This window comes from Phoca vitulina, unplaced genomic scaffold, assembly GCF_004348235.1.
Source record: "Phoca vitulina isolate PV1807 unplaced genomic scaffold, GSC_HSeal_1.0 scaffold52, whole genome shotgun sequence".
In the NCBI taxonomy this organism is placed as follows: domain Eukaryota; kingdom Metazoa; phylum Chordata; class Mammalia; order Carnivora; family Phocidae; genus Phoca; species Phoca vitulina.
Genome location: NW_022589755.1, coordinates 10,257,128 through 10,269,156, shown reverse-complemented (window position 1 = coordinate 10,269,156; position 12,029 = coordinate 10,257,128). Strand labels below are relative to the sequence as shown.

General features: G+C 38.7%; 1 protein-coding gene across 6 annotated transcripts in view; it reads right to left on the bottom strand.

Moving 5' to 3' along the window:
• Nucleotides 1-1,182: 1,182 nt before the first annotated feature.
• ZNF112 (zinc finger protein 112) overlaps nt 1,183-12,029 on the bottom strand; it is a 41,074-nt gene continuing 30,227 nt past the window's right edge. For all 6 annotated transcript variants that reach the window (XM_032388097.1, XM_032388094.1, XM_032388098.1 and 3 more), the window contains one exon: nt 1,183-5,058. In XM_032388097.1, coding sequence (XP_032243988.1) covers nt 2,558-5,058 — 2,501 coding nt within the window. In that variant the 3' untranslated portion in view covers nt 1,183-2,557. The remainder of the gene's footprint in view (nt 5,059-12,029) is intronic.

The following is a 12,029-nucleotide window of genomic DNA, read 5'->3' as shown; positions in this document are numbered from 1 at the left end:
CACAGTTCTTTGATACTGTATTCTGTGTTCTTCACACTTTTTGTTTTAGTTTGGATGATTTCAATTGACCTATATTCAAGTTCTGACACTTTTCTCAGCTCTGTTGAGCCTACTCATGAGTCCTTCAAAAGCATCCTTTGTGATAAATTTTCTTTTCTAGCATTTCCTATTTGATTCTTTGTTAATTTCCACTGAAATTCCCCCATCTGTTCATGTATATTGTCTGCCATTCTCACAAAAGCACTCAACACATCAATCATTTATGTAAAATTCTGATATTTCCAAAATATGCTCATCTCAATGTGTGACTTATTAATTAGTCTGCTGTTGCTTGGCAGAGGATTGTTCATCTTGTAATTTTTTGATTGCATGCCAAATAACAATTATGAAACAGTGGAGACTGAAGTAAATACTATTTTTGTCTGCAACTGGGCACTGCTATTCTGCTAGGATGTTAGGGTGAACCAATCTGGTCAGGAATTATGTTGGAATTAAATTCTGTTGTTGCAAAAGTTATCTTCAGTACACCACTTCAAATTTTTCTAATGTTACCTTGTGCTTAGGGTAGGGGCTGGAGTGCTGGAGGATTTTTCTCCATGTTCCTCCTTCACCCTCTGCTTTTGGCCATCCCTGTGTACCTGAGTGCCACAGGATTCTCTGTCCATGTTCTTACCATTTTCCCAATGTAGCGGGCTATTACTTAATGCTAGGAGCAAGCTAGCCTATTTATGGGAAAGAGGGATATTCTTTATTGTCTTGGTTTAGTCTCAGTTTTGAGTGGAGATTGGAGGGGACAGAGATCATATGCATTTGGGGGAGCTAGGACTACATAACCCTAAAAATGAGACAGAAACTCTCTTCCCTCAGCTGTGAGCAAAAAAGGTGATACCACCATCTTGTGACCAATCTAAAGAGAAGAGTTCACACAAAACGACAGAAGTGAAAGAATTCAAGAAAAGCAATACAAAGTCTCCTTGGCTAACTCAGACCCAAGTCTTACCCTACCTGTATCTTTTCATTTATATGAACTGAGAAATATGTTTGGTTTAAGCAACTCTAAGTTACATTTCTTGTTACTTACAACTAAAAGCACCCTAAATGGGGGCACCTGGGTGGCTCAGTCATTAAGCATCTGCCTTCGGCTCAGGTCATGATCCCAGGGTCCTGGGATTGAGCCCCGCATAGATACAGATATAGATAGTATTTCCATACATATGTATGTATGTAAAATGTGCATACTCACCTGGAAGTACTATACATACTATATATAGTATACATACACTACATATACATGTACATACATAGTATGACTCTTCTCTAACAAACTTGTGTATTTTTCAATCCCACCAACAGGATGCATTGTTTTTGGAAGATAGAGACTAGCAAGTAAAAGACAAGCCTATCTTAATAACCAATACATTTGATAAGATGTTTAGAAAAATTTAAGATTTTTCCTTTATTTGTGTGAGTGGGAGAAGGATAGGGATGGAGAACTTGATAAAATTAAAGCCCTCCAAAAGCATCACAGATTCTGCCTAAGGAGGTTTGAATTGGACAAAGGCTATAACTTTTAGAAATTAGTCAGATCCAAAGAACTTTGACGTCAATATGGAGACTAAAGAACCAAAGTATTGTAATTTTGACATTTATTAAGAAAGTATTTTTCATTAGTAACCATTTCTGACACTTTGCAAATATTACAGTAAAACTCTGCCTTAACACACAGGGTAGGAGTAAAAAGTCAATTATGTAAAATGCAGTGTAACCAAAAACATTGTTTATCAGTTTGTACTGTCATTTAAAGTGCACATATGTGTACACACACACACACACACATACACACACACACAGTGCTAAACTTAAACTGATGGTATACTGTATAGAAAGAGATCAAATGGTAAGAATTCAGCTCATCCTCTTTAAGACAGGACAAATGGGAAGCAAATGGGAACCAATCCCCACAGGGTTACAGCCAAATTCATGTCATTTCAGACTGCAATATTGCTTGACATCCTACATTTCAAGGAATATTTTCCCACTTGAAGTGCTTATATTAAGGTTACTTGCAGGATTCCTCCTCCAAATACATTTTTAAATGTTTTTTTGGGGGGGGGGAATGAGCTTAATAAATTTTTTAAATATGATACTTTTATACATTTTTAGTCATTAGGCAAAAAGTACTGAGCACCTACACTGAGTTATGCAATGTCATGGTTTGGTAAACTCAGCAATGAATGAAGCCCCTTCCCTCACTAAGCTTACATTAGACTGGTCATGGATTTAGGCACACTCATATTGTACTTTTATTACTCTTATCTTTTATAAGCCCTAGTACAATGATAGTTAAAGTCATGTGCAATGCCTGTTAAAGTGGTGACAAAATCCCTTATGGAAACTCTCTTGTTAGATGTCTCTGCTGTGTGGTCTGACTATTGTGAATGTTGAGGTTGCATAGAAACATTATATTTTCACTAAAGAAATTTTTTCTACTATAATAACTCTAGTGAATGGAAAATTTCAGTTCCTATTTGAGGACTTCAAAACAAATAGAACTGTTTTATAGAATTTCATTTCTGTATGGATTCTCTGATGAAGGATAATCCTTACCATACTCTTCACTTTTATAGAATTTATCACCACTATGGACTCTCTGATGAATAAGTAGACCTGAGCTCCAACGGAAACCCTTACCACATGCATCACATTTGTATGGTTTCTCTCCTGTGTGGACTCTCTGATGAGCCTGAAGGTTTGATCTCTGACTGAAACCCTTTCCACACACCTCACATTTGTATGGTTTTTCCCCAGTGTGGACTCTGTGATGAGCTTGAAGACTTGAAAACCCACTGAAACCCTTACCACACTGTTCACATTTATAGGGCCTCCCTTCTGTGTGGACCCTCTGATGTGCTTGAAGGCGTGAACTCTCACTGAAGCCCTTTGTGCATACCTCACATTTGTATGGTTTCCCTCCAGTGTGGACCCTCCGATGTGCTTCAAGGCGTGAACTCTGACTAAAGCCCTTCCCACACATCTCACATTTGTATGGTTTCACTCTAGTGTGGACTCTCTGATGACCTTGAAGATATGCTCTCTGACTGAAGCCCTTCCCACATACCTCACATATATATGGTCTCTCTCCAGTGTGGACACTCTGATGGCTTTGAAGGTATGATCTCTGACTGAAGCTCTTACCACACTCATCACATTGGTATGGCTTCTCTCCTGTGTGGACTCTCTGATGGGCCAGAAGAGTTGAGGCCTTACTGAAGCCCTTACCACATTCTCCACATTTATAGGGTTTCTCTCCTGTGTGAACTCTCTGATGAATTTGGAGATTAAAGCTCCAACTGAAGCCCTTCCCACACTCCTCACATTTGAATGGTTTTTCGCCAGTGTGGACCCTTTGATGGCCTTGAAGGTGTGAACTCCGACTGAAGCCCTTCCCACACTCCTCACATTTGTATGGTTTCTCTCCAGTGTGAACTCTCTGATGTCCTTGAAGGTATGAATTGCGACTGAAGCCCTTCCCACACTCTTCACATTTGTATGGTTTTTCTCCAGTGTGGACTCTCTGATGGGCTTGAAGGTATGAACTCCGACTGAATCCCTTGTCACACTCCTCACATTTATAAGGTTTCTCTCCTGTGTGGACTCTCTGATGAACATTAAGTACTGACATATGACTGAAGCCTTTACCACATGCATTGCATTTGTATGGCTTCTCTCCAGTGTGGACTCTCTGACGATCTTTAAGTTTTGAACTCCAGTTGAAGCCATTCCCACAGTCCTTGTAAGCTTTCTCTCCAATATGAATTTTCTGATGACCTTGAAGATATGAATTTTGGCTGAAGCTGTTACCACATGCATAATGTTTATATGGTTGTTCCCTAGTGTGGACTATCTGAAGGTCCTGAAAATGTGAGGCCAGACTGAAGTCATTACCACATTCCTCGGAATTATAAGGAATCTCTTCCATGTGAACTCTACGCTGGATGTTAAGACTTGAGCTACAAATAAAACCCTTCTCATATTCCACATCTGTATATAGTTTCTCTTCAGTGTGGATTTTCTGGTGGACTTGAAGACAAGAACTCTGATTAAAGACATTCCCATTCTCCTCATATTCATAGGGTTTCTCTACAGTACAGACCCTAAAAATACTATTAAGGTCTAAGCTATGACTGAAGTCTTTCTCATAAATATTGCATCTATAGGACGTCTCCCCTGTGTGAGTAAGTTCACAAGTGTTAAGAGAGGAGCACTGACTGAAGTTCTCATCATATCCACATTTACACGGCTTCTCCTCTTTACATTCTCTCTGATGGGATTGCAGATGTGAACTCTCAAAAACACAACCATTTCCTCTATGAACACTTTGATGAATATGAAGAGCTGAACTATAACTACAGCCCTTTCTACATGGACTGTAGGAATGGGTCTTCCCTTCTAAGTGTAACTGCTGATAAACTTCTGATCTGGAGTCATCACTGAAGGCTCTTCTGTACTCATTACAGGGGTAGGGCTTTTGCCCTGTTTGAATTAAGTCTTGATTAAGCAATGAAACCTTCATGATGTTCCCTCCACAGTCATGGCAGCTGTAGTTTTTTTCTGTTCTGTGTATTCCTACATTATCATTATGATGTGATATCCAACTGGTGCTGTCACACTTACAGAAATTATTTTTCATCAAAATTTGCTGACATCTACACTGATAATTATGTGACTCTGTCAGATACATTTTCCTCCAAGAATGCTGGGCTCTCCAAGATGGAAATTCTTGACTTTTTAGGCAATTGGAAACATCCTCTATATGAGTCAATATACAGTTCTCATCTTCAGAAATATGAATTGGTACTCCTGCCCAAAGCTGGCAGGGGAAATCACCTTGTTTTTGAAATTGAGAAATATTCCCTTGAAAATTTTTCATGGAATCTTGACACCTGGTTAACCCGCCTGCACCTTGTTGCCAGGTCTGCCGGGAAGAAAGCTCTTTGGGAGAAATGTAGCCTAATCCCACTTCTTGATTACTCTCCATAATGTGTTGACTCTTGGTTCCTATAATGATAAAGAGAATTTAGACATGTGCACAAGTGAATGTTTTTGTTCAGAGATTTCAAGATTTTGCCCTTAGGTCATGAAATGAAACTTCAATGAACTACAGGAAAATTCATGTTACTACTTCTAAGAAAGAAAGTGGCTCTTCTTTGGTTATATCAGGAATATAAGGAGGATCCACATAATTCAGGCTATCTGTATGCCTCAAAATCAGGGCTTTGCAACAGAACCTGGAAATATCAAACATGGTGGCCCTGTTCAAAAGGCCCAGTAAAACCATATAAGTATTATCATGGGTTTATCATGGGTTGCCTGGAGATCCCAAGGACAAAATAGAAGGGGGTATTCTTAAACTGGAAAGAATACGATTCAAGCGAACAAATGCTTTTTGTCCTGATAATAACTTTTGCTTTCTTCTCTGGCATGTGGGTATGGCAATATTTTAATTTGTGTTAGGAGATAGTGTTAAACGCAGTACAGAGAAGGGTCAACACAGAGGCATTATATGGTCTCTCTCTAATAAGCTATTTATCTTCGTGAGAATAATAAACTCTTCTAAGTCACTGTATGCCATATCAGTTTCTTTAAAAAAAAAATGTCTGATATTAGTTTCTTTTAAAAAAAAGATATTTCACAATTAGCAAAGGCCACTGTATAGATCAGAATGTGAAACACTGTGACAGAATTCAACTCCAAAGACAGAAAAAAAAAAAATGGAGGGAGGGAGGAGGTGGAGAGAGGAACAGCCAAGTTCCCTGGCACCTTTAGGTATCTTTTAAGGCAAATCATCAAAAACCAAAACTCAATGAACACTGACTTTCGCTTGTGTCATTTTACTGGAAAAATAATGTTTAGGGAATTAGAAGCACCAGGAGAGTTGAAGACAGGCACATTTGGGTGGAAATGGTCTGTCACTTAGTTATTATCGCTCAGCTTATAAGCAGACAGCAAATCTTCATATCCTGGTAAGAAGTATCCTCCCTGCAGACACTGGATTCAGCAGGGTTGATGTAATAACACGTACTTTTCTTTTCTTTTTTTTCTTTAAAGATTTTACTTATTTGACAGACAGATAAAGGGTGGGGGGAGCACACGCAGGGGGTGAAGCAGGCAGAGGGAGGAGGCTCCCCACTGAGCAGGAAGCCTGATGCAGGACTCGATCCCGGGACCCAGGACTCATGACTGAGCCACCCAGATGCCCCAACATGTACTTTTCTAACACTTGGCAGCACATTAATTCTCTACAGCATCCAGAAAAGAAAGCAGTAAAACAGGATTCTTTTCATACATGAATACTATCCTCAAACATAATCATTCTTCCTTTTCTATTTGTGTTTGTCTGTCTGTCCACACTGGAATGTATTATCTACAAGGATGAGCACTTTGTTTCCAGCAAATAGGAGTTACTCAATAAGCACATAATGAATAGATCACACGGTGAGTCATTCTCACTCTCAGAACTAAAAGGGCATGTATATGTGTTGTTGTTCATGGGAAAGAAACTGGTGATGGCAATTTTGCCACAAAGTTGAAAAGCTGTATAAAAGGCAGGGCTACACTTAGGGGATCACCTGCTGATGAGAAAAGCAAAGGTCACAGGAATCTCTTGTGGATTGAGTCTTTTTAATTTTTAAAATAAAATAGTGTATTTTTTTCTTGCATAAAATCTTACAGGTAATCCCCCATTATCCCCAACTTAAAAAAGAAAAAAGAAAATGCCACACTGATGACTGGGTGGCATTAGGTTCTGGGGCACTGCAACGACTGCAGGGTAACAGTGTATGTCACATCCATACGTACTCCTCTCGGTACTTTAAAAAAAATGCTAGTGGGGCGCGTGGATGGCTCAGTCAGTTAAGTGTTCAACTCTTGATTTCAGCTCATGTCATGATCTCAGGCTGTGAGATCAAGCCCCACATCAGACTCTGTGCTGGGCATGGAGCCTGCTTAAGATTCTCTCTCTCTCTCCCCTTGCCCTTTCCCCCAACCAAAAAAATAAACACACACACACACTTAGTGATGGCTTTTAAAGCCAAGCTTCCAGTTATTACATTAATATTTTATCACCTAAAGATGAAGTGAAGGAACACACTACAGGAGGCAGATAAAATAAATAGCTTATGCATGAGAAGTGTGGCATCCAGCTAGAGTTCATCATAATGCTTACAGTTTTGTTTGGTATCATCAGAAACACTCAGTATACATCCATAAAGATACAGTTTAATATGTTCTATCTTTTGGGGCTGACATGCTGGCTTGAGGACATGATGGTGGCTTGCTAGTCAAAACCCAGTTTTTTACAAAGCTGTTTCACTAGAAATTTGTACATCATTTATGACATGACCCCTCTCAAATATTTAAGAGATTAGAGTTTCCTTTTGACCAGTGGCTTTACAATGTTAAAGCAATACAGGAAGGGGAAAAAAGGTCATTTCACTTAGTTTCAGGCTCTATGGAAAAATTCCATACTTAACAACAGTAACCTGAACTTCCTTTAGCCAGTGGTGCATACCAAAACACTTTGTCATTTCCTTTCCTTCTCTCAACATTTAAGTTCTATCTTAGTATCAAAGATGAGAAATTGTGTTAAGTCAAATTCAAAAATGAACTTATTTGATGGGGAAAATATGCACTGCAAAAGAGCACTAAAAGACTTCATTTCAAGAAGGAAAGCTGATAATTTATTTCATCTTCTTAGTGATCCTGCTTTAGAGTTGGAGAAAGTCAATCATTCTAGCATCCTCAATGAATGAATTTGACAATAAAAACGTTATAGGTGTTGTAAATACCAAAGAATTCCTTTAAATTTAATAGTTAGCTAGTTAGTAATAGCTAATAATGAATTAAGAGGAAAAAAACCCTCAATTTATATTTTCTTTTTCTCTCCTCTTTTAATAGAAACTAGTCAAGAATATCAATTCAGGGGGCACCTGGGTGGCTCAGGTGTTAAGTGTCTGCCTTCGGCTCAGGTCATGATCCCAGGGTCCTGGGATCGAGTCCCGCATCGGGCTCCCTGCTTGGCGGGGAGTCTGCTTCTCCCTCTCCCTCTCCCTCTGCTTGCTGCTCCCCCTACTTGTGCTCTCTCACTGTCTGTGTCAAATAAATAAAATCTTTTAAATAAATAAATAAATAAATAAATAAATAAACAAATAAATAAATAAAAGACTATCAATTCAGGTGACCCACTGAGAATGACCCTACATTCTTACTGACCCCCCCTTTTTTTTAGTGTAGTGTTCAATGATTCATTAGTTGTGTATAACACCCAGAGCTCATCACATCACGTGCCCTCCTTAATGCCCATCACCCAGTTACCCCATCCCCCCACCCACCTCTCTTTCCACAACCCTTAGTTTGTTTCCTGGAGTGTTACTGACCTTTTAGATAGTAAGAGAAAAGAAGGCACTTTGAGGGCAGTAGTGGATACAGATAAATACTTACACAGCTGGTTACTCTCCTCACCACCTCTGAGACTTAGCTCTGTGAGAGTATATTTAACCTTTGGAGGATTTCTTGTGTCTCCACTGCTTTTCCTCACAATTGAATGAGTTCTATCTTTCTGTTTTGGAAGGTTATTAGTTATTGATTCAATTTCCTTAACAGATTGTCAATTTCTTCTTGTGTAAATTTTGGCAAATTAGGCTTTTCATGGAATTGGTCCATTTCATCTAGGCTTAGAGTTTGTCCACAGTATTCCTTTATTATCCTTTTAATGCCCATAGGACCTGGGTGATGTCCACTCTTCCATGTCTGATATTAGTAATTTGTATCCTCTCTGTTTTCTTCTTAGTTGGCCTGGCTAAACGCTTACCGATTTTAATTTTTCAAAGAACCAGCCTTTGTTTTCATTTTTTTTCTCTATTGGTTTCCTGTTTTCAATTTGATTTCTGCTCTAATTCTTATTATTTCTTTGCTTCTGCTGACTTTGGATTTAATTTGCTCTTCTTTTTCTAGTTTTCTAAGGTAGGAGCTTAGATGGTTGATTTTAGATCTTTCTTCTCTTCTAATATATCCCTTCAGTGCTTTAAATTTCCCTCCTAGATCCAATTTCTATTTAAAGGCTCCTTCCGGCTCTGATCGTCTGAATTGATGCTATTCTTATGGGCTTCCCTTAAATACGCGTGCTTCATGCCTCTTCCCTGTCATGTAGGTCATTAGCCATCAGGGAAATTCAAATCAAAACCACACTGAGATATACCACCTTACACCAGTCAGAATGGCAAAAATGGACAGGGAAAGAAGCAACAAATGTTGGAGAGGTTGTGGAGAAAGGGGAACCCTCTTACACTGTTGGTGGAAATGCAAGTTGGTACAGCCACTTTGGAAAACAGTGTGGAGGTTCCTCAAAAAATTAAAAATAGAGCTACCCTATGACCCAGCAATTGCACTCCTGGGTATTTACCCCAAAGACACAGATGTAGTGAAAAGAAGGGCCATATGCACCCCAATGTTCATAGCAGCAATGTCCTCAATAGCCAAACTGTGGCAAGAGCCGAGATGCCCTTCAACAGATGAATGGATAAAGAAGATGTGGTCCATATATACAATGGAATATTACTCAGCCATCAGAAAGGATGAATACCCAACTTTTACATCAACATGGATGGGACTGGAGGAGATTATGCTAAGTGAAATAAGTCAAGCAGAGAAAGTCAGTTATCATATTGTTTCACTTATTTGTGGAACATAAAGAATAGCATGGAGGACATTAAGAGAAGGAAGGGAAAAATGAAGGCGGGGAAAATCAGAGGGAGAGATGAACAATGAGAGACTATGGACTCTGAGAAACAAACAGGGTTTTAGAGGGGAGGGGGGAGGGGGCATTGGTTAGCCCGGGTATTAAGGGGTACCGTGATGGGTATTAAGGAGAGCACGTACTGCATAGAGCACTGGGTGTTATACGAAAACAATGGATCATGGATCACCACATCAAAAACTAATGATGTATTGTATGGTGACTACCATAACATAATAATATTAAAATAAAATAAAATAAATTTCCCTCCTAGCACTGCTTTCTCTGCATCCCTCAAATTTTGATAAGTTGTGCTTTAATTTTCATTTAGTTCAAAATATCTTTAAATTTCTCTCAAGATTCTACTTTAATCCATGTGTTATTTAGATGTGTGTTGTTGAATCTCCATATATTTTAAGATTTTCCAGTTATTTAGTTTATTGATTTCTAGTAAAATTCAATTGTGGTCTGAGAGCAGATATTGTATGATTTCTATTCTTTAAAATTTTGTAAGGTATGTCTTACGGCCCAGAGTGTGGTCTTAACTTGGTGAATATCCCAAGTGAGCTTGAGAAAAATTCTACCTAATTATTCATGTTAAAAATGGCTCCGACAACCCCACTCCATGACACAAGGCTATAATTTTAGAATCACAGTTTTAATTCAGTCTGCAGGGGGAAACATATAATGTATGAAAACAAGAACAGGTTATATAGAATGGGAGCAGAGGGGCAAAATGCAGAAAACAAAGACGACCCTTTATATTAAATTGACTGGCCTATCACAGCCTGAGATCTGATATCAGAACCACTACTAACGATCAAAAAAGTTATAAGAAAAAATAGACTAAACATATATGTAATTTAAAAAACAGATTTGTATATTTTATTAGCAACATGTCATTTTCTCCACATCTTCCTTATGTCTGAAGTTAGTTAAGGCAAACATGGTAAGTTTTCTATTAAAAAGTAAATTTTGGCAGGGAATTGTAATTCCAAATACACATCTGTTTGGCACCTGTAAGACATCACTAAATATTTATGAAAGATTGTGTTAAAACTTGAGGTTTAGGGGCATCTGGGTGGCTCAGTCAGTTAAGCATCTGACTTTGGCTCAGATCATGATCTCAGGGTGCTAGGATCGATCCCCACATTGGGCTCTGCGCTCAGGGGGGGTCTGCTTCTCCCTCTCCTGTCTGCCCCTCACCCTGCTCGTGTGCTCTCTCTCTCAATAAATAAAATCTTTAAAAAAAACTTGAGGTTTAGTTAAGGTTAACATATACATTTAAATTACGGTTGCAGCAATTATTAACACAGTGATGTTTGATATCCTAGTAAGCCATAAGGGAATTAAAATTATTGAAGGAAAAAGCTGAGAACAGCTGAGACCCACTGATAGGAATGGGAAGTTTCTTTGTTCGGTGCCAGATAATAATAAACTAAAGAAAGCAGAATTAAAGATGAGGAATTCTTAGGGACTGTCTCTAAGAAAAACAACTTCTCAGCTGTTCTTTTTCACTGTGGGGAGTGACAATCAGGTTGGGACAGAGAAGGAGATCAGAGTGCAAGAAAATATCTATGAGTGATTATTTAAAGATAATGCTAAAGAAATCTGGCCTACAGTAATCTCATGATATTTTATTTTTATGTTTAAATTTTATTTATTTATTTATTTATTTATTTATTTATTTATTTGACAGAGAGAGAGACAGTGAGAGAGGGAACACAAGCAGGGGGAGTGGGAGAGGGAGAAGCAGGCTTCCCGCCGAGGAGGGAGCCCTATTCAGGGCTCAATCCCAGGACCCTGGGATCATGACCTGAGCCAAAGGCAGACACTTAACCGACTGAGCCACCCAGGCGCCCCTTTTTTTTAAGTTTTTTTATTTTTATTTTTGATTATGTTATGTTAGTCACCATACAGTACTTCATTAGTTTTTATATAGTGTTCCATGATTCATTGTTTGCATATAACACCCAGTGCTTATTGCAACACATGCCCTCCTTAATACCCACCACCAGGCTAACCCATCCCCCTACCCCCCTCCCCTCTGAAACCCTCAGTTTGTTTCCCGGAGTCCATAGTCTCTCATGGTTCGTCACCCCCTCTGATTCTACTTTAACAATTGTTTATTTAATGGTTAACCTGGAGGGAGTAAAGATGAGGAAATACATACTCATCTTTGAATACATTTTGAATACATACTCATTTTATAAGTCTTGTTTTTCTCACGCTGAAT